This window comes from Chenopodium album, chromosome 18 (assembly GCF_948465745.1).
Source record: "Chenopodium album chromosome 18, dcCheAlbu1.1, whole genome shotgun sequence".
Lineage (NCBI taxonomy): Eukaryota > Viridiplantae > Streptophyta > Magnoliopsida > Caryophyllales > Amaranthaceae > Chenopodium > Chenopodium album.
Window position 1 is genome coordinate 3,884,186 of NC_137851.1, and position 21,881 is coordinate 3,906,066.

A 21,881-nucleotide genomic window follows, 5' to 3' on the forward strand; every position below is an offset into this window, starting at 1 on the left:
AAGGATAGAATGAGTGGCCAATTAGCCGTAGAAAGATTTCTTCTTAATTTTTCTCATTTTGTATTGTTTTCAATGATCAAGTATATTTTTCAAGAGAAATTAATTTGCTCAAATTATTTCATTACATCAGCTCACAATTTTCAATCTAGATACTTGAATATGCCTTTGCAACATTACTTGGTTCAACTACGTCAAAATGGACTTAAAAATGAAATATGTCAAATTCTTGGATGAACATTACAACCAGTATTTGGAACTAGTAGGATATCTAATTCTTAGTGATAACATACAAGCAACTGCGCCTTAAGCTTCACACATCCTTCTAAGGGGTATATATGATGGTATGACGAAAAAGTAACCTTTCCCTTACCACTAACCACAATAGCAACTAACCAATTAACACCGAGTCCAGTGTATAACATGGGACAAAACTCGTCAAGGACCCAATTAACAACATAGCATTGATGAGCGAGCTATAGGTATGCCACAATAGCTAACATCAATCCAATTAGGCTCTGCCGCACCACATCCACCACGTCGTGGATTTGATGTGCACGTTAATAAAACTGTTGCATACACCCATACACTAGTATAACTAGCCGGGAAAGCGTGGATCCTATGACATTTCTGATTTTGTGCAACAGCAACTGTACGCCTCTACCACTCCATCACGCACAAATGTTTTTTTTGACTTGATGTGTGTTTTACTCTATTAACATAACATTAGCACCCTTAACGATATCCTTAAGATATGTTAAGCAAGATCTTAAATTTTACCTTTTGAATTTTGATGTTGATGAATGAAATCATTGTCATTTGGAGCTTTGAAGTTTGATAAAGTTACACATTATTAGATCGTTGCTTTCTGTTTTGGTCACCTAATGTTTTAGGTTTGAATTGTTTAATACTACTATACTATAATGGCCAAACCTTTCTTTGACCCTAGCTACTGTATATTAAAATGTGCTAATGAAATAAAAAGTTAATAATGGTTATCCAACTTCTATTTATTACTAAAATAAATCAAGTATTTTAATGAACATGTAAATCAAATGGATGTTTATGAAGTACTCATCTTTAAAATGACTATCACCATAATTTAATAATGACAATATTGCTAATATAATTAATCAGTCAAATTAATCATAATTAAAAATTAAAATTATTATTGGAGATGATATCATGTCAACCTTGTTAATTACAGCATTCATAGTTCATACCACATGTTCCAATCAATTTTTCAATTATACACCATACGAAATACTTCGTACTATTTTCAAAGACTACTAGTAGTTCACTAGAGAGTGTATACGTGCTAATGCAAAATGGAAAAGTCTGAAGAAAAAAAATCAACAACGGGAATTTGCGAAACCTCACCTAGAGAATATAATGTAACTTTCATTCTTTAAATTATAATGGACATTACAATAATCTTTATTGTAACTTTTTAAGTGTCAATCAATATCAAGAACAATGCTCTTTATCGCACCAAACAACATCGTGTCGAGATTCTCATGAACCTGTTAAGCATACACATCCTACACTTTATCATATAATAATATCCTCAAAATTATAATTAAATTCTTTCTAAAATGACTTGCTCGAGAAGTAGCAGTATTTTGTAATGCACTCTTTTACGGAAGTAGACCTTACAACCATGCATGCAGACGTTTACAAGAAAAGCCTTTCAACAGGAGTATCCTTTAAGTGACGCGTTTTATTTTTTAGGGTACATTTTCATAACTTAACAGCTTATACCATGCTTATATTGTTCTACTTCCTCTAAATATTTACTTATCAGTACTATGATAAAGTTGAGGCATAACATCTACCGTGTTCATGAAATCGAACCAAAACAACATTGCATTAACATCTATCATATTCTCGATATCAAACCAAAACAACATTGCATTATACGTACATTCACTGGCCGAACTTGTTAATGAAGAATAGGCTTATTGGTGTCCTTCCCCTACACAATCAGAAAAATTATTAGAGAAGTAGTGTGAAAATTAACTTTTAACAAAATCGGAGAGTGCTTTGTTGTGCTAATATTTGATTTTTATGTAGGAAATCGATTTTATTAATTAATATTGAACTACATACGTATTTTAATCTAACAGTAGCTAACACCAATGTGCAACATATAACTCAATTAAGCTAGCTAGATTTATTGAGATTAAACTTTTGGGATTAGCTTTGCTTGAGGCCTAATCGGCTAGGGCTCTGCTAATCTTCTTTTAGGTAACAATATTATAACATAACATTGGAGAAACAAAGGAAGATTAATTCACTTTTCACTTGAGAAGTTCACTTTGATAACATTTAATCTTAGTTTACATAACATCACTAATAATAAACAAAAATCTCAAAGATTATGCATTGACTTTAGGATCACTCTAAAACCAACAATGTAACAAACAATTTGGTCCATTGTGCTGGAACTTCAATATTCAATTTTTTGCAGTACCTAATCATAGAAGATTAACTCTATATAACCTCCAATGTTTTAGACTCCAATCATCATTCTCATCCTCATATTATATTCTCTTAAGCTTCTTGGTTCGACAAATATGGCAACTTCCCACAGTTTGCTCATCATTGCTCTTTTTAGCATTGCTTGCTCGATGCTTTCGTACAATGTCTCCGCTGCAACTTCTATTGGCATCACCAGACACTACAAATTCGATGTACATGACATAATCACTTATTAAGTTTCCTCTGAAATTCAACATAGTTTTGAATTTATATATCATACATGTAGGCTGCAGCATTATCTTATGCTAATCATTTTTATTACAACATTTTGTTTGTAGATTAAGATGCAAAATATGACAAGATTATGCCACACTAAGAGCATTGTGACAGTGAACGGGCAGTTTCCAGGTCCTCGTATTGTTGCTAGAGAGGGTGATCGACTTGTTATCAAAGTTGTCAACCATGTCAAGAACAATATTACACTCCATTGGTATTCTCAGCTCCGTCTACAAGTTTCTTTTATTTTTTTGCTAATGATGTCAAAACAAAATCATACTGATTTGTGTGACTATATACGTACACAGGCATGGGATTAGGCAGATACAAAGTGGATGGGCAGATGGACCGGCTTACATAGCGCAGTGCCCCATACAAACAGGACAGACTTATGTGTATAACTTCACCATTGTTGGACAGAGAGGAACACTTTGGTGGCACGCACACATTTCTTGGCTAAGATCAACCCTTTACGGACCTATCATCATTCTCCCTAAGCGCGGTGTTCCATACCCATTTCCCCAGCCCTATAAGGAAGTTCCTCTTATCTTTGGTAATGCTTCCATCTCTACTATATGCTACACTTCTATTTCAAACATTGTTTAGAATACTATGATTAAACATATTGTGAAATTTACCAAATCGTATATATGTGGGATTGCAGGAGAATGGTGGAATGCAGACACTGAGGCAGTCATTAACCAAGCAACGAAAACAGGAGGCGGTCCAAATGTATCAGATGCCTACACCATCAACGGCCTTCCTGGACTACTATACAACTGCTCAGCTAAAGGTATATGCAAGAAGATATATACTTTTTTCACTGAATATACAAACTGTGACTAATCACAAAAGTCTATGTGCAGACACCTTCAAATTGAGCGTAAAACCTGGCAAAACTTATCTCCTAAGGCTTATTAATGCTGCGCTCAATGACGATCTCTTCTTTAGCATTGCCAATCACACTCTCACAACAGTGGATGTTGATGCTGTCTATGTTAAGCCCTTTGAGAGCGATACAATCATCATAACTCCCGGTCAAACTACCAATGTCCTCCTCAAGACAAAGCCTACTTACCCTGGTGCTACCTTCCTCATGATGGCCCGGCCTTATGCTACAGGAAGTGGCACCTTTGACAACTCTACTGTTGCCGGTATGCTTGAATACCAACACCCAAAACCGTCGATTTCAATCAAGAAGCTTCCTCTCTTCAAGCCCACCCTTCCAGTCCTTAATGACACTTCATTTGTAGCCAACTTCACCAACAAGCTTAGAAGCCTAGCAAATGTCAAATACCCGGTCAATGTACCAAAGAATGTTGACAGACACTTCTTCTTCACAGTGGGGTTAGGAACCAATCCGTGTCCCAAAAACCATACCTGTCAAGGCCCAACCAATACCACCATGTTCGCGGCTTCTATTAACAATGTCTCTTTTGTCATGCCTACAAAAGCCCTTTTGCAATCACACTTCCAACATCAGTCAAATGGGGTTTTCACTGCCAATCTTCCCACCTCACCGCTAATCCCCTTCAACTACACCGGTACACCACCTAACAACACAAATGTAATAGACGGAACTAAGGTGGTATCGATTCCATTCAACACCAGCGTGGAACTGGTGATGCAAGGCACCAGTATTCTAGGGGCAGAGAGCCACCCACTTCACCTTCATGGGTTTAACTTCTTTGTTGTTGGACAAGGCTTCGGAAACTTCGATTCCAAAAAAGACCCTGCTAAATACAACCTTGTTGATCCTGTTGAGAGGAACACAGTTGGTGTGCCTGCAGGAGGGTGGGTCGCTATTCGATTCCTTGCAGACAATCCAGGTATGATAATTAAGATTGATAACATCCATTTGTATAAAATAATTTGCTTAAATAGTTAAGGTAAACAAGACTATATATAAACATTTTTTTCTATTATTTTGGATACATTCTTTATAGGAGTATGGTTCATGCACTGCCATTTGGAAGTTCATACAAGTTGGGGCTTGAAGATGGCTTGGGTAGTCGAAGACGGAAAACTGTCTAATCAGAAGCTGCCACCACCCCCAGCCGATTATCCCAAGTGTTAAAAATACTTCACTGAGAAAATTTTCTGCACTAACAGAGATTGATTCTAAGTTTTTCCTAGGAAATCTTTTGTTAATTTCGCAAATATCTGTTTCATATATTTCATACCATGTCACAATCTTCCTTAGCTTGTCAACCCTTATAAAGGAAGATCGGCCTGATAGATGTAGCAGGATTTTATTGGATTTTTTTCGACTTTAAAATTGTATCTTGATCTTATGAAAGTCTTTGTTTGACAACCAAGTGTAAGGAAAACTTCTTGAATGTATTTCATACTTTGCTTACAACAACAAACTTCAAGTATGAAATATTGAGTATTTTTCACTCAGTTTACAGTTATCTTTCTAATAGCTTTCGCTCAATAAGAACATCACGTATTATCGTATCTAACACCCTCTAATAAAGTTAAAGGAGCCAAAACACTTCATAATCCAACAGCTATATTATGATGAAGACTTCGACACTTCGTTTCACACCTAGCTTAAAACCTTCTGAAGGAAGTTGATCCTAGACATTTATGAACGATATATGCTTACAAAAAATATGCAGAAACATTGTGGTTTTTAGGTTTGACTGAGCAATATAGAGATCAAACTCAAGGTAAAATTTATCTTACCATGCTCATTGCTCATACAATCAAACTTAAATTTTAAAATGATGAGAATTGAACGATATAATATGAAATTTAAACAGAATTATAATGGTACAATGTTAATATATCAGCATCAACATTCTCTTCCTTTGAAAGTCCAAAGAAAATTAGCATATATAGTCGGTCAAAATTTTCTTACTTATGAATGCCAATATCAGCCACGCTCTTTAAAAAAAAAAAAAAAAAGGAAATTAAAAATTAAATCAGAGACCATTATTTTAGACTTGAAGCTTCATTTGATATAGTAAGTCCAAACTTTCTTAATTATAAAAACCCTTACAGTAATTTGATCATGTAGCACGTTATTATAAAATTATACTGTGGTTATGCAAATTTTCTTCAAAAAAAAAGACATACTCCATGTAAGAGAATTAATATGAAGCCCTTTGTTTTTGCACTTTCTATTTAGAAATATAGTTATTTAGAATTTACTGATCCTTATTATCCATGCTAATGTTTACAGTACAAGATTTTTGTCCTCTTAGATATGGTAGTCGGAAGACATTAAAATGTGGCTAAGTTACCCCCAAAAAAAAAAAAAAAACACCCAACTTCTACGTCACAGTCAATCCCCAACAAATCAATAGGAATCTTTTAAGGCTGGCTGGCCAAGTGCCCATATGCTCTGATGACTCGACTCATGTTGCCTTTGGTGTTAGCTTTTCTTAAACCCTCCCTGCAATAACCTTCAGCCAACGTAACCATTTAACGATGCCTAGTTGCCCTAGCAGCCGGAGTTGTTCTGCCTATCTCTCTCTCTCTCTCTCATAAGCTTTCTATGGCTCTATCTATTCGTTTCCTTTCTCATTCTCCACGGCCTTAACCCCTTCCGTTTACATCCAACCCTTTTTTTTTTTTTTTTTTTTTTTTTTTTGTGGGGGGGGGGGGGGGGGGGGGGGGGGCGTGTTTAGTCAAAGTGGTGTTTTTGTGGAGATTGGCGGTGGTGGCTGTGACAAGGATTAGAATTAGCACAGCCACACCAAAATAAAATGAGGAATAGGGCTGCGCTGCGAAGCAGTGGTCAGGACAGAGTCTACATAGGCGGTCCTGGGGATGGTAGTGGAAGGGGAGGGGAGGGGTTTAAGATTTTTTTTTTTTTTTTTTTCAGTGATGGGAACATAATAATATGATAAGATCGCCATGTAGAATTTCCCTAACAAATGTGATGCGACGAGGGACTATGATTGATCAACTCGGTCTCAACATTAATTCAATATGTAAATTAAGATCCATATTTCCACATCACTCCTATGAAACAAACTTAAAAGTCTATTGTCTTAATAGGCAATGTATTCTATACTTTTTGCCCTCAAATTTTTAAACTTATCCTGGGTTATAAAAGGCCTTGCTCAGGAAGTATTAGTATTTTGTAATGCACTCTTTTGTGGAGATTGACCTTGCAACTGTGTATGCATACGTTTACAAGGAAGGCCTTTGAACAGGAGTACCCTTCAAGTGAAGCTTTTTAGGGTACATTCAAATACAGCTACTATTTGCTTTATAGTCAACTCATTTTACACCATATTTCCACTAACCATTTACTAATCACACTGTTAAGTAATGACGTGACTACATTATCATGAATTTAAACTAATACAATAATCATTTTAATATTACCAGCTAAACTTGTAGAAGAAGAGTAGGCTTGGAGTCATTTTCTTTCTTAAACAAGTCTTTACACAAATTATGAAATAGTAATTTCAAAGAGAGGGATAGCTCAAGTGGTTAGAGCTTTCCTCCCGATTTCAAGAGATCTTAGGATTGATTCTCACCCTGTCCTTATGGCTCTCTAAGCACCAAAATTAAAAAATAAATACTACCTCTGATTTTTTTTTAGTTGCAAGTTTGGGGTATTATTTAGTAGTAATTTCAAACTGGGAAAAATCAATCTATTAATTGGAATATTTGGAAATGGGCTACATTATATTTTGAGAACTACTAATAGGTTAAACTAATTTACCTATTAAAGCATTAATTTTGAGAATCATTTGCAGCATATTACTCTTAATCGCTCTGCGCCTCTGTTAGGACTTCCTTCATTAAGCAAATGGAACTGCATCAGAGCGCCTAGAAAAGTGTTTAGTAGACAATAATTAGCCTACGACGACCCAAACTTGCCAGATTATCAAAATATGCAGAGTAGTCTTAAACAATAAACAGAATTCAAATGTTGGGCTGAACAACAATTACGACCACGACTTTGCTAACCTCTAATATCTTAAGGCAAAATTAACCAGGGTTTTGCTAAACCAATAATAAAGCTGAGATGAAATAAGGAAATAACCTATGTGCATAAATGTCCCTAGATTTGTTGTAGTAGTACATTCAAAACCAAGACATAATTGTCACTTAATTTAACATTACAAACATTAACCCTAGAGTTTAAAGAGTAACAATAGACTTCAGAATCACTCTAAAACCAACAAAGTAACAACCAAATTGGTCACAATGCTGAAAATTTCAATATCCAATTTTCCTACCTAATCATCTGAGATGTATCCTATATAAGCTCAACTCTTTAAGTTCCATCATCATTCTTTAATTTGGTAGTATAACTCACAAATACAGTCTCATAACTACCAAGTTTGCCAAAAATGGCAACTTTCAACAGATTGATCATTGCCCTTGTTAGCATTTCCTGCTACATCCTTTCCAACAATGTCGCCAATGCAGCTTACAAGGGATCACTAGGCACTACACGTTTGATGTACATGAATAAACTTTATAAAGTCGCCTTGAAAATTCAATTCATAAACAGTGTAGACATTATACTTATTTTACAAACTATTCTCATTTTCATTATTATGTACATTGTAGATAAAGTTGAAAAATGTGACAAGATCATGCCACACCAAGAGCATTGTCACAGTAAATGGGCAGTTTCCAGGGCCTCGTATCGTTGCTCGAGAGGGTGATCGACTCAATATTAAAGTTGTCAACCATGTCCAAAACAATATTACCATCCATTGGTATCCTTTCGTCAACAAGTTTTATATAATTATTTGAAATGACATCAAAACAATTTCAAACTGATGTGCGGATGTGTACACAGGCATGGGATCAGGCAGCTCCGAAGTGGATGGGCAGATGGACCAGCATATATAACACAATGCCCCATACAAACAGGACAGACTTATGTATACAATTTCACCATTGTTGGTCAGAGGGGAACACTATGGTGGCACGCCCACATTTCTTGGCTAAGATCAACCCTTTACGGGCCAATCATTATTCTCCCTAAGCGTGGCGTTCCATACCCATTTCCCCAGCCCTATAAGGAAGTTCCTCTTATCTTCGGTAATGCTTCCATCTCTACTGTAAGCTACATTTCAATATCAAACATTGCATAGAATGACTAAAAACAAATCATTGTGTGAAATTAATCAAATTTTATGTGGGCTTGCAGGAGAATGGTGGAATGCAGACACTGAGGCAGTCATTAACCAAGCAACGAAAACAGGAGGCGGTCCAAATGTATCAGATGCCTACACCATCAATGGCCTTCCTGGACTATTATACAACTGCTCAGCTAAAGGTATATGCAAGGAAAATTTAACATTGTCTTGACTTATTCAACTGAATATATAAACTGTGACTGATCACAAAAGTTTATGTGCAGAAACCTTCAAATTGGGTGTAAAACCTGGCAAAACTTATCTCCTAAGGCTGGTTAATGCTGCACTCAATGATGATCTCTTCTTTAGCATTGCCAATCACACTCTCACAACAGTGGATGTCGATGCTGTCTATGTTAAGCCCTTTGAATCGGATACAATTATCATAACTCCTGGGCAAACTATCAATGTCCTCCTCAAGACAAAGCCTCATTACCCTGGTGCTACCTTCCTTATGATGGCTCGGCCTTACGCTACAGGAAGCGGCACCTTTGACAACTCTACTGTTGCCGGAATCCTTGAATACCACCAACCAAAGCCATCAACCTCAATCAAAAAGCTTCCTCTCTTCAAGCCCACCCTTCCAGCCCTTAATGACACTTCTTTTGTAGCCAACTTCACCAACAAACTTAGAAGCCTAGCAAATGTCAAATATCCGGCCAATGTACCAAAGAATGTCGACAAACACTTCTTCTTCACAGTGGGGTTAGGAACCAATCCATGTCCCAAAAACCACACATGTCAAGGCCCAACTAATACCACCATGTTCGCAGCTGCTATTAACAATGTCTCTTTTGTCATGCCTACAAAAGCTCTCCTGCAATCACACTTCCTCCGACAATCGAATGGGGTTTTCACCACTAATCTTCCCACTGCACCACTAATCCCCTTCAACTACACTGGTACACCACCTAATAACACGAATGTAATAGACGGGACAAAGGTGGTGTCGGTTCCATTCAACACCAGTGTTGAGCTGGTTCTGCAAGGCACCAGCATTCTTGGGGCAGAGAGCCACCCACTTCACCTTCATGGGTATAACTTCTTTGTAGTTGGACAAGGCTTTGGAAACTTTGATCCTAAAAAAGACCCAGCGAAGTACAACCTTGTTGACCCCGTAGAGAGAAACACTGTTGGAGTGCCTGCAGGAGGGTGGGTTGCCATTCGTTTCCTAGCAGACAATCCAGGTATGCTACATCCATTTTTGGGATCATTATTAAAAATAGTCTCTGCAAGAATTTTGAAGGTAACTAAAACTAATAGTAATTTTTGTGATTTGCCTAATCTATAGGAGTATGGTTCATGCATTGCCATTTGGAAGTTCACACAAGCTGGGGCTTGAAGATGGCCTGGGTAGTTGAAGATGGAAAGCTGCCAAACCAGAAGCTGCCACCACCCCCATCTGATCTCCCGAAATGCTGAAAGTGCTTCACCCGGAAAATTTTCTACAACTCCTGAGAATGGTTTCCCATCCCCCTCTTCCAAACAACCCCGCTCCAAGTTTCTGTTAAATCTATTACACTGCCACTCATTTTCTACTTTGTCAAACCCTAAACAGGATAGAGTGGACAGTTAGCTGTAGAAAGTTTTCTTTTCAAGTTTTCCCATTCTGCATTGTTTTTTCATTTAATTTTCCTAGTTTAATAATCATGTAAAGGACAAGATACACAATGAAACTCATAATTTTTTTGCGAGACACAAACATCCAATTTCATTAAAGAAAAAGATGTTTATTACATTATCTCACACTGAATTTGTATACTTGCTAACAGAAAATGGTCTTACTGGAGCATTCATATGCCTCCCATTATTATAGTAAATTGACACGGAAAGGCAGAGATATGTTCTACTTTCTACATGTCTGAAGGATGGCTATGAAAGGCCAGAAACAGTACCTATTTTCCTTTGCCCTTTCCCTTCCCCTGGCCTTTCTTCGCCTCCATCTTGGCCTGGATACGAGCAGCAGCAGCTGCTTTAGCTTCCTCTCGCTTCTTCTTCTCTTCTTCTTTCATTGCAGCTGCCATCTCTCTCTGCTTTTTCAACTCCCTATTTTGTGATTATACAACAGCAAGTAATGAACAATAATACACTGGCCAAAAGACTAAATTGCGAATAGAAATAAGCAACTTACTCAAGCCTAGCCCTCTCATCTGCAGCACCACCAACACTCATACCCTTGCGTGGTCGACAGGCTACCAACTCCACCTCAAATATTAAGGTTGCACTACATAATACAAGATCAAGTCGATAAAATTAACAAAAGGAGACAACAATTAAGAATTTCAGAAGAAAAATTTCTGATCCTCCAAACACACAACCCCCCAACCAATTTTTTTTCAAAAAACATTATGAACGTAGATTAAAACCAAATAAAAAGGTTTTGACAGGTATCAGTGGAGTCGAAAAGGCAGTGAGCAGTGACATACCCTGGAGGAATATCTGGAGGTGAACCTGCACTTCCATATGCATACTCGGGCTTGCAAGTAATCTTAGCTATTTCACCAACCTGTTATAAAACTGATTGTCAAATTACAACTAGATGATACGCATAATTGGGCGACAGAGCTTATGAATAAGCAAATCAGTGACATTCACCTTCATAGTTTTGACTGCAATATCCCATGCTTTGATCACTGTGCCCTGTCCTATCTCAAATGAAAAGATTGTATTGTCTTCATGTGTACTATCAAAGACTTCCTCTGTTTCAGCCAGAATGCCTTCATAATGAACTGCCACACCCAAAATTGTCTAAGTAACAGCTACAGAATTTCATTGCTGTAACAACCTTTTACATAGAACAGACATCATACAAGGAAAATTCTTCATTTCCATTACCCTCTTGATACAAATTTCCCTTCCTTCAATTTGTTCAAGTCGAAATTACAAGTATAACACAGTTCTATACTTAATACTAAAAGTTTGAGTAATAACCCATATCAAGCTCCTCTATATCAGAAAAAGATATAAACAAGAGGCTCTTAATACAAGTAAGAAAAAGAAAAACCAACAGATATCCTTCCTCAAGGTTGAAGAAAGAACGGTGTATATGTTGCCTATCCGGAAAAAAAAAAAAAAAAAGGGAAGTCAAACTCAAATCTTCCATAATAATGATGTACAATTATTATCAAGCTATTGCTGAGTTTGTTAAGCAAACAAATGTATGAGTGTTCCATAATAGTGATGTGCATTTATTATCAAGCTACCAGAACAGATTCATGAGACATTGTTCTCCTCTATCTTCTCAGGGTATTTCTTGTAATGTGGTATATACTACCATAGCGAAAAGAAAAAAAAAGCCAAAGGAGTAGGAGATAACTACCATAATATCTAGTTTTGTGTGTGTTTGTGTCTATCCCACATAACAACACTATTAATTCAGTGACAGGCTAACAGCAGCCAAGTCATAAACAAAAGATTATCTTATTCAAGAACCGATTTACAAATCTCTCCACAATCTGTCCGAACACCTTACATCATTAAATTTTTAAATCCCTGATAATCTTCTATGGCTCAAAAAGTAATTCGCCACTACAGCTCTAAAAGCTGCAAAAATCATTAATCTCTAGTTGTCTTCTATATCTCATAAAATGTTTTGCCAGAACAGGCTGCAGTAACAACTCAAATCATCTTTACTTCTATAGCTCGTAAAATTTTTCGCCACTACAACTCTACAAGCTATGAAATCATTAATCTCTAGTTATCTTCTATATCTCATAAAATGTTTTGCCACCACAGGCTGCAATAACAACTCAAATCATAACTAGTTATCTTCTATAACTCGTAAAATGTTTCGCCACGACAATGCCGCTCAAAGGAACATAAAGACAGAAACACAATAAAAAAGACATCATAAGTACAAATTAATGATGAGTAATCTCAGTGAATATATACCATCTACGAGAGGAAGTTCATCAGTTGGACCAACAGCATTATCCTTAGGCCGCCTTACAAAAGTCTTCAGAACACCACCATCACCAGTTAAATCAATTACATCCCCCATACTTTCGATTGTTTCAAACACCTGATGAACCAACCAGTAATCACAAAATTATTATTTCACAATTTGTAATGCAAATGCATAAAATGCACAAATATAACTCAAAACATACTCATAAATATCCAAACTTGTTAATTTCCAATCAATCAACACCAAAAATACTCGAATTCATCTCAATTCGACTTACGAAAAAAATAAAAATTCAACAAAAATAGAACAGAAATAAGCCAAATTTAGATTAAAAAAAAAATTCGCAATTTCACAAAAATTAGGTTAAAACAAATTAAAATCGACGCCATTTTTTCACAGAATTGAGTATCAGAGGAGAGAGAAAGAGAGCTAACCGATATAGTTGTGAGGAGGGCGACGGAAAGAGACGGCGGAGTTAGCGGCGGCGACGGCGGCGGAGAAAAGTAGGAGAGAGAAACTATATAAACCGAGAAATTTGAAGGCCATAGCAGTAGGAAGAGCACGATTTATGTGAGAATTGTTGAATACTCTATTTTTAAAAGAGGGGAATAACATTTTTTTATAAAGAACTTTATCTTATCTCATCATATTTTTTAAAAGTCAAAAAAAGTCAAAGTTTTTTTTTTTTTTTTTTTTTTTTTTTTCTGTTAAAGGAGGCGAAGATTTCATTTTTATTTTTTTTTAAGAAAGAAAGAAAAAGAACGGTGAAGATTTAATTATTTTGTGAAAATCATTAAAAAGGAGGGGGAAAATATGGAATCTTTAGTTGGGAAATGGGCTATTTAAGTCAAGTGTGTAGTAGTGACATTACACAAAAGGTTTGGTATGCCCCCAATTGGTAAAGTTCATATGTCATCAATCATTACTTTATCATCCTCCATTTATACTTGTGTCTTTCATAACTTTAAATAATTAGCATCCTTCAAATCATACAATAATTATAATTATAATTATAATCATATTTAGTTGATTAAAATGAAAGTATTTGTATAAGTTGTACTTCGTATATATATAATGAGGAAATCAATTGGAATTTTGGATGATTTCATCTAAGTTCGGGTATTCAATACTTGATCATGTATTATTAAAGGGAGGAAGGAAGGAAAGGAAGAGGAAGAGGAAGCGACTCACCTAAGGGAGCTTTTTCCATTAAAACAACCTTACAAAGAATTAGGTGTGATGATGGTGCAATTTGCGACAAGAATTGGGATTTAATCTAGTGGGCTTAATTAGAACGAGTACGTATAGTAGGTAATTTCATCGTAATTTTACAAGCGGTATAGGCTAATGAAAAATATGAATCGAGTTAAAAGAAACTCAGTCGATGATCCTCAATGCAAGCAGTCTAGTGCAAAACAAACATCTTTGTACATGTTTTTTTTTTTGGATTGTGCGCAGCTAAGGAGGTATGGAGAAATGTAGATGGACTAGCTAGGGGCATTTACTTCATCAAGTTGGGGACTCTACAACAATGTCAAGCCATCAAGGTAACCAACTAGACACCCATACCAAATTTGACTTGTGCATATTTTAAAGTTTTAATAAATTAAGCATAGTCATCCAAATCAAAGAAAAATTCACAATTCAATTTTGACTTCTTATGGATTTCCATAATCTAAGAAGTCACAGTTTGATTAAGGTTTATAAAAGAAGTCACAATTCCATAATCTACAACACAAAATCGAATTGCGACTTTTATAAGCAATATGGAATTGTGAATTTGTGACTTCTAAGCTAGGGACATTAGACTATTAAGCATAGCCATTCAAAAACAAATTGTGACCGAGTTCATAGACGCATTCAATTATGTAATGTCTTAGAAAATTAAGCCCAACTCTTTAATTTTAGACATTTTCACCTTCATTTAACAATTTGATTTGGTAGTTGAAATGTTATTCTTTTTACTCCTAGCTCCAAAGAAAATTAAGTTAATCAAATTTAAAAGTCAATCAATTTGAATTAACTCATAGTTCCATACGGAATACTACTCCGTATATGCTAAGTTTGCCTATGATAATTTTTTTTAAAATTTATAAAAAATTTAAAACATAATTTTTAAAAAATAAAAAATATAAAGTGAGTACTCGGTATCAAAATAACTTTGCATTGTAAAATATAAACTCATGTACGTACTTATTAACAACTTGTGCAACTTATTTAAGTACACATGAAAGCATGCCTTCTCAACTAATATGATGATAATTTAGATGTGGTTTCTTTCTCATTTAAATTATTGTCATACCAATTGAAAAGCGCAAACTCTCGTATGCACCTAACAGTTCTCACCAACAAATCTTCTTATTGAAAGAAGCTGCTAAGTACAGATACAAAATAACAGAAAAGGGGTAACCGTTGATTTAAGACTACAAAAAATTGAGGGAATAATAACACTACAGCTCTTCAATCATCACTATTACCTAGCCTTAGCTACAGTTTGGTGTGTGAAATTTGGCAAAATTCTTACAAAAAGTGTAATGTCCTATAAGGTACTCATAACAGCTAAAAGGACCTGAGAGGCCAAAGGCAAAACTACTCATTCGCTACTTCGTTTTCTTCACTCCCAGATGAATTCGGCCTTCTAACAAATCGCCCCTGCAACATGACATGAATCCTGATTTAAGTAAGAGATATAATTATGGAGAGAAATGCAAGATATCAACCGTTAACTTAGGATGATCACAGCATACACTGCATACAGATGCAAAACATGTAACCTAAGGGAACTCGCTCACATGAACAAATGGACTGTCTGATTAAAAGAGAAAATTAGTGAAAAGTGCAGGAAGATTTGTATTGCATTTTCAAGAAGCAGAAAATCTTCGCAGTTGCAGGAAAGAACAGTTGTATTACAAAGAATTGACTGAAACTTTCTAAGAATTGTGAATAGAACATGAACATCAAATAATCAATCAGCAAAAGCTACAAGTATGCCTTCGGTACAAGTTGCACCATAGGTCTCAAACAACATACTCCCTCTGTCCTTGTAAACAAAAAGTCACAATTCTATTTTGAATCATCCAAAATAATTGGCTCCTTACTAGATTACAAACGAAATTTGAGTTTTATCATATGCCTTCATCAGTATCCTTAACCAAGAACATAAAGCAAAAAGCTTTGGAATTGCAAACATATTAATAATGAAGCATAATTATGGGCTTATGGCATACTGTTTACAGGATTGATGGAGAACATTACATATAAGCTCAGAAAAACTAACCCAAACAAGCACAAACACACCTAAACAAACATATTTCTCTTATGTACATCCACGTAAGGTAGAAGAGCCAATAAAAGGCACAAAGCACCATGAACAAATGCACACCCACATATATATAACTTTGACATGACTGAGATTGAGCACTGACCGAATTGGCATAGTTGCATACCTTCATTCTTGGTCGTTGATCGGCATTAACTTTTCTAACTTGATATCTAATCTTCTTTGAGAAGAAACGTGTTCGCCTTTTTTCCTTGTACCGCTGAACACTTGCTTCCCTCAAGGCTCCAGGCTCACCGAATAGATCTATTTGCGCCAATCTTGCTTGCTATAAAAACAGTTCCATCCTTTAGTTTCTATTGTTTTATTAATGATTCCATCACAAGTGAATACAAGCATGCAAAACGCTTCTATCTAAAAGATTAACTGTGTTAGACAAACAATGTTAGCAAAAAAAAGCAACTATGCAAACCCTAATTTAGGGGCCAGCACAGATTAAATATAAATAATATAATACGAAGTATCTATTATAATACATAACACAAAAATATTCTTCATTTTGTCTCACTTGATTAAATTAATCATTTTGCAGCTGAGGTATTGCCCAAAGAAGAAACATCAAAACTGGAAAACTCCAAAACCGGAACTTTTTAATTAGGAAAGAAAAGTTTGGTGACCGTTTAATCCAATCGTCAAGTATCATTAGGCGCCAAACACTGTCCAACTAATTTTCTCAATCCATACAAGAGAGCGTCTATTTCCCCTTCACTATAGTCTATATGCCCTCCATAATAGTCAGTCTAAAAGGAGCAGGAATAGAGTTTTTTGGACTCTGAATAGAAGACTTCATTCATAAATCTCTAATTGAACAATAGTTCTATATATTAGCAATGAAACCTTGAAGAACTTAAATGAACAGAGGTAAATCTAGAACATACCAAGGCATCACTTCCAGAAAGCTCGGAGCCCACAATGTCATCGGAGAAAGGCGAGCCTCGATTTGACCAGGCATCCAAAACCTCATCATAATTCAATTTCAAGAGCACCCAAGGGCTGGATTTAGAATTTGGAGTTGAATTTTCCTTGCCTGATGATGTTGAACTGGATTTAGGACTTGAAGACGAATTTTCCTTGCTCAAGCCTGAACTGGATTTGGGAACCGACACTGAATTTTCTTTCTTTAAGGTTGAAGGAGAGGATTTAGTGTTCACTTTTTCCAATTTTTTCTTCTTTTCAGCTGGCAAAGGCTTGCTTAATCTTGGTGAAATTTCACCAACATCAACAGCAGGAAATCTCCACCAGTCTCCCTCGTCTTTTTGTCTAAATGCCTTGGCCACTCCACCTCTCATCAATCCGAATCCGAATCCGAAATCAAATCTCCCACCTAATCCTAATCCTAATCCTAATCCTAACCCCACTGGATACCCATAACAGAAACTAACCGGGCCTACACTACCATCATTGGAGCAAGCAGTGGATTCCCCTTTAACACACACATTCACATCCCCCATTATGCTGTCTATGGCGCCCTCCCCGATCTCTTCATCAAGGATTGATTCCGCATCGAAATCGTCGTATCCATCACATAAATCAGAGGAATTCGTTTGGCAACCAATTTCATCCATGTCATATGAGCATGACTTACCATAGGCAGTTGAATCTAGCTGGAAAACTGGTTTCTCAACTGGGAATTGTAGGAGCAATTCACTAGAGGGTTCTTCACAGGAAAAGGAAGAATACTCACGAGGTTTGATGAATTTTCCAGGCTTACACATATCCTTGGCAGGGAAAATATTTGGATATGCTGTGGAAAGCAGAGCAGCTGCCTCATTGTAGGTCTGATTTGGGCGTTTCCGAGGAGTCCGTGGTTTACGAGTTGAGATGGCTAGTGGGGAATTGCTTGATTCTGATATAGTCGAAGAAGGCGACGAAGAATGAGAGGTACGGGTTGAAGTAGAGGGAGATTTAATAATATCAAGGTCAATTGCATAGGCAGCCCGTCCACCACCACTCAAGCAGGAGCTCATTGTTGAAATGAATCTCCTGGCTGAACTTCAATCAAACAGGCCTAATTCAATTAGAACTCAAGGATGAGAGACTGAACAAGATTGAATTAATCTTCATTAGCTTCAAGAAGCTTAGCAAATTCAAAGGTGCCAGAATCAGGGATTGGATGAAGAAGACTCAATTTCAGAACATCAGTTTATCTGACAGTGGCACAGAACAAAAAAAAAAAAAAAATAGAGCTTTGGACTCAGCAAAGTTGTTAGATTTAGTAAGCTTTTGAAAGGCAAATTCAAAACTTTACCAAAGGAATAGCAAAGCAAAGAGAGTGAAAACCAAGCTTCAAGCTTTGTACCAAACTAGGCAAAAGGCCAAAACCCTGAACCCTAGAAAAGCACTTACTATCAAGGTGAAAAGCAAAAAGATGTGTAGAGTACACCAAACCCAGTTTGCAAAAACAAGGAAAGTTTCTGAGTCCTAAGCTTAAACCCTGAAAAACCCCATATATGAATTGACCACAAGAAGCAATTCTAAAAATGTGGATTGCTAAATTGGTTGTGTAGGAAGACAATGGATTCTCTTTCTAATTTATACAGAAGCAAGGAAGGAAGGCACAAAGCTCAAAAATCACAAACTGAACAGTGGATGGGTTTTGCAGTGAAGAATCAGAAGTCAGCAAGATGAAAATATACCCGCTGAGAGTTCAAAAGAGAAATCTAGCCCCACAATGAAAACTGAGGGGGGTTGGAATGGAGGGGAATGGGGGAGGAGAGAGAGTTGATGGGCGATTTGTGTATATGAGCAGGTCACGGGGGATGAGATAAGAGGTAGTAAAAAAAAATCCGTTAAAGAAGCTCTGAAGATAGCAAAAGCAGAAGAGTGGGACTCTCAGAAACAGAGAGGTGGGATTGTGTGTTCTTATGAGTAATGAACTGATGGTTAAGAAAACAGGGCAAGAGCCAACCTTTTCTTTCATATGCCAACAATACTTACTGGACCACTATTCTCTCTCTCTTCCTCTACTGTCTACACCAAAGTATTTACAATAATTTTACCAGCGGCATTGACTACAATGCCCCTGAATTTGAAGTACATTCTCACTTCTCAAAGGTACTATGTTACCATCACAGAATTCTTTTTTCACTGCAGAAAAAATTATCACCCAGAAGGAGATTGATTGCCAAGTGCCAACACACTAAGGGGTGTGTTCTCAGGTCTCCCAAACTTATTCTCGTAATCTTGATCATGGTTTAGACTCGGGTAACCTTTATTAAATTTTATCTGAGGAAAATACGGCTTATTAATCAAGCTGCCAAAAGTATCAGACATGTTCAAAGTGTATATAATCAAATTTTTGGCGATCAATCACTATAAGGAATATTGGATGCCTAACTCATTTCTTGATGATGTTTTATATTTCAGAGAAATTTACAGAGATTTCTGAATTTATTGGCCCCATCAACTTTCCAGAGAGCTTGCAGATTTGTAGTAACATATGTGATGCAGCCAAATTTTCTGCACACCGATTACTGAATTCTGAAAATTGTAAAAATCCCTAGATATTTTCAAAGTAAAATTAAAATTCCAAATATTTCAGTCCAAATTTAAAAATAAAGATGGGTTCTTTTTTGTTGGCCTAACAATAATCCTTATTTATTACCCCATATGCTATATTCATGATATAATAATCAAACATGTGAATTAATATAAAGTATAATTCATGGAATACAAACTCCCTAATAAAGATTGACTATGTAAAACTCTTCTCTTTTTTTTTCTGTTGTCAGAAGTTAAATAAGTCAATCCTTCTCCATGGAATAATAAAATGTCTAGGGTGCATAACCCAAATAATTCTTCTTCTCTCTTATTATTATAATTATTGTTATTATTACTGATTATTATTATTATTATTATTAGTATTCATATAATAGCAAGAATAATACAGAGAGTAATAATTCAAGTTAACTGAGAAGGGCAAAAAAAAAAAAAAAAAAAATTGAAGTGGCTCTATATGAATCTATCCTAATCATGGGCAAGTATGGTGGGCTAGGTAGATTTTTGCTGAATTACTGAATTAGCTACCCAACGGATCTACTAAAGTAATCAATCCACAGTCATTTATTGCCCATTTATATTGGAAGTTCTCTTATCCGATGACATGGAAAAATACTATTGGTTGTCCGGATTTTTTACGGCTGACCTGGAGGATACTTTTATAGATTGGTGGCACTTTCACGTGTATCTAGAAAGGAGAGAGAGAAAAAAAATAAAATAAAATAACTTTTGGGAAACTAAATTAAAAAAAAAAATTCCCTCAACGCGGCAGCGAAATGATTTGCAACTTTTTGGTGTGTTGTGTCCAAATTTATGTGTGGCAGATGACCCCTTAACGTTGCACTAAAAAGCTCCTTCAGATTTCGGATTAGAATTTAGAAAAAAGCCAAGGTTTCGTGATATTGGAACACTACTACTTGCACATCATTTTGCAATCGTTATCCTCTTAAGCTTACAGCGAAGCCAAGAGTCGTATTTTATGATAATGTGAGGCCTTAGTCTATACAATTTAGCATGTAACAAAATTCCACCACTCTTACAAAGATTGAATCCCGTATGATGGGGACTCAAGATTATTCTAACCCTACACTTTAACATTATCTAAGATATTAAACCATTTGATAAATTGAAGTTCCAAGTTTACAAATACTCCACGTAGTGATTTAATCAGTGACTTATTAAGAGATGATATTGAGCATAGGTTGCAATGTGAATATGTGATCAATTGGAGAGCAACCAAAATAAATATGCCAAGTAAGCAAGTATATCAAAATATTTGATGTAAATTTTGGAAGATTATGATAATATTTCAAGGTGAATCCATTAGTATAGAAAGGATAATGGACACTGACTATATAATTAGTGAGCAGAAAGAAGAGAAAGAAAAATCGGATTAGATATATTGTCTCTCTATACATCTTTAAGTATCACAGGCATATCTAAATGAAAAGGGTAGACACTAGCCTGCCTTTTTTAAATTATTTAGTTGTATCATAAACCAAGTCGTAGAGTAATACGGAGTAGTATTTATTTTTTAATTACACGCATGTTTCAATATAGATGGTCATGTGTTTTTATATTCATGCCTAAGAAAAAATTTGCCAGACTTTCCTAAATTTTTTAGTACTTAAATATCCTATATTTTGTAAATAAAATTTTATATAATAACTCAAAAATATACGTAACGTTGTAATATGTTTATAAAAAAATTAAAAAAAAAATTAATATAATGCCCTATTTGGAAATTCTAAATACACCACTGTGACTTTAATGTATACTTCCTCTGTTTTTTTTAGTTGACACCTTTCTATTATCACGCTTGTCAATGCATGTTTTAACGCTTAATAACTCTTATTATCAATATTGTAAAATTATAAAAAGTGGATATTAATAAATTATATATCGAGACAGTTCAAACAAGATCACACATAACTATATTTTATCGTATCTATAAATCACAAACGCGAGTCAAAGTGTAGTGTGTGAATAGTGTAAAAGTCAAACGGTGTCAACTAAAAAAACGGAGGAAGTAGATAATAATGAAATAATCAAATATAACTACTACTCATTTTTATAAAGAAGGTATATTTGAATCCCTCCTCCATATTTTGTGAATACTTTTCTAATGAAATGTGATGAATTGAAATTAGCATACACGGATAAGGATCCTCTTTTATTATCAATGATAATAATCCCAACATTTCTTATTTTGCTTGTCAGCTTTAAACACTACGAGTAATAATTATCATTAAGTTGATAAGTG

At 35.6% G+C, this 21,881-nt stretch overlaps 3 protein-coding genes and 1 pseudogene across 5 annotated transcripts; 2 read left to right on the forward strand and 2 right to left on the reverse strand.

The window, feature by feature from the left end:
• Window positions 1-2,477: 2,477 nt before the first annotated feature.
• Window positions 2,478-5,129, forward strand: LOC145592747 (laccase-17-like). Its single transcript, XM_081649253.1, has 6 exons — window positions 2,478-2,690; window positions 2,817-2,968; window positions 3,063-3,307; window positions 3,419-3,547; window positions 3,621-4,583; window positions 4,701-5,129. Exons 1-6 carry the CDS (start codon window positions 2,574-2,576, stop codon window positions 4,829-4,831), a joined length of 1,737 nt encoding a protein of 578 aa, XP_081505379.1. The 5' UTR covers window positions 2,478-2,573; the 3' UTR covers window positions 4,832-5,129.
• Window positions 5,130-8,075: 2,946 nt separating this feature from the next.
• Window positions 8,076-10,506, forward strand: LOC145591207 (laccase-17-like; annotated as a pseudogene). Its single transcript, XR_014102268.1, has 6 exons — window positions 8,076-8,188; window positions 8,299-8,450; window positions 8,534-8,778; window positions 8,888-9,016; window positions 9,101-10,063; window positions 10,168-10,506. The product of XR_014102268.1 is annotated as a laccase-17-like (transcript).
• Window positions 10,507-10,553: 47 nt separating this feature from the next.
• Window positions 10,554-13,373, reverse strand: LOC145591208 (peptidyl-prolyl cis-trans isomerase FKBP20-1-like). Its single transcript, XM_081647610.1, has 6 exons — window positions 13,218-13,373; window positions 12,768-12,897; window positions 11,472-11,605; window positions 11,303-11,382; window positions 11,008-11,100; window positions 10,554-10,922 (listed from the first exon to the last, which is right to left on the reverse strand). The coding sequence occupies exons 2-6, from the start codon at window positions 12,874-12,876 to the stop codon at window positions 10,772-10,774; spliced, it is 567 nt and encodes a 188-aa protein (XP_081503736.1). The 5' UTR covers window positions 12,877-12,897; window positions 13,218-13,373; the 3' UTR covers window positions 10,554-10,771.
• A 1,749-nt stretch (window positions 13,374-15,122) lies between these two features.
• LOC145591209 (protein CHLOROPLAST IMPORT APPARATUS 2-like) lies at window positions 15,123-19,032 on the reverse strand. Of its 2 annotated transcripts, none has more exons than XM_081647612.1 (3): window positions 16,999-19,032; window positions 16,209-16,388; window positions 15,123-15,435 (listed from the first exon to the last, which is right to left on the reverse strand). In XM_081647612.1, the coding sequence occupies exons 1-3, from the start codon at window positions 18,085-18,087 to the stop codon at window positions 15,373-15,375; spliced, it is 1,332 nt and encodes a 443-aa protein (XP_081503738.1). In that variant the 5' UTR covers window positions 18,088-19,032; the 3' UTR covers window positions 15,123-15,372. The 2 variants fall into 2 exon arrangements, with proteins under 2 accessions (XP_081503738.1, XP_081503739.1); XM_081647613.1 differs by having other exon boundaries at window positions 16,230-16,388; window positions 16,999-19,019.
• Window positions 19,033-21,881: the final 2,849 nt, after the last annotated feature.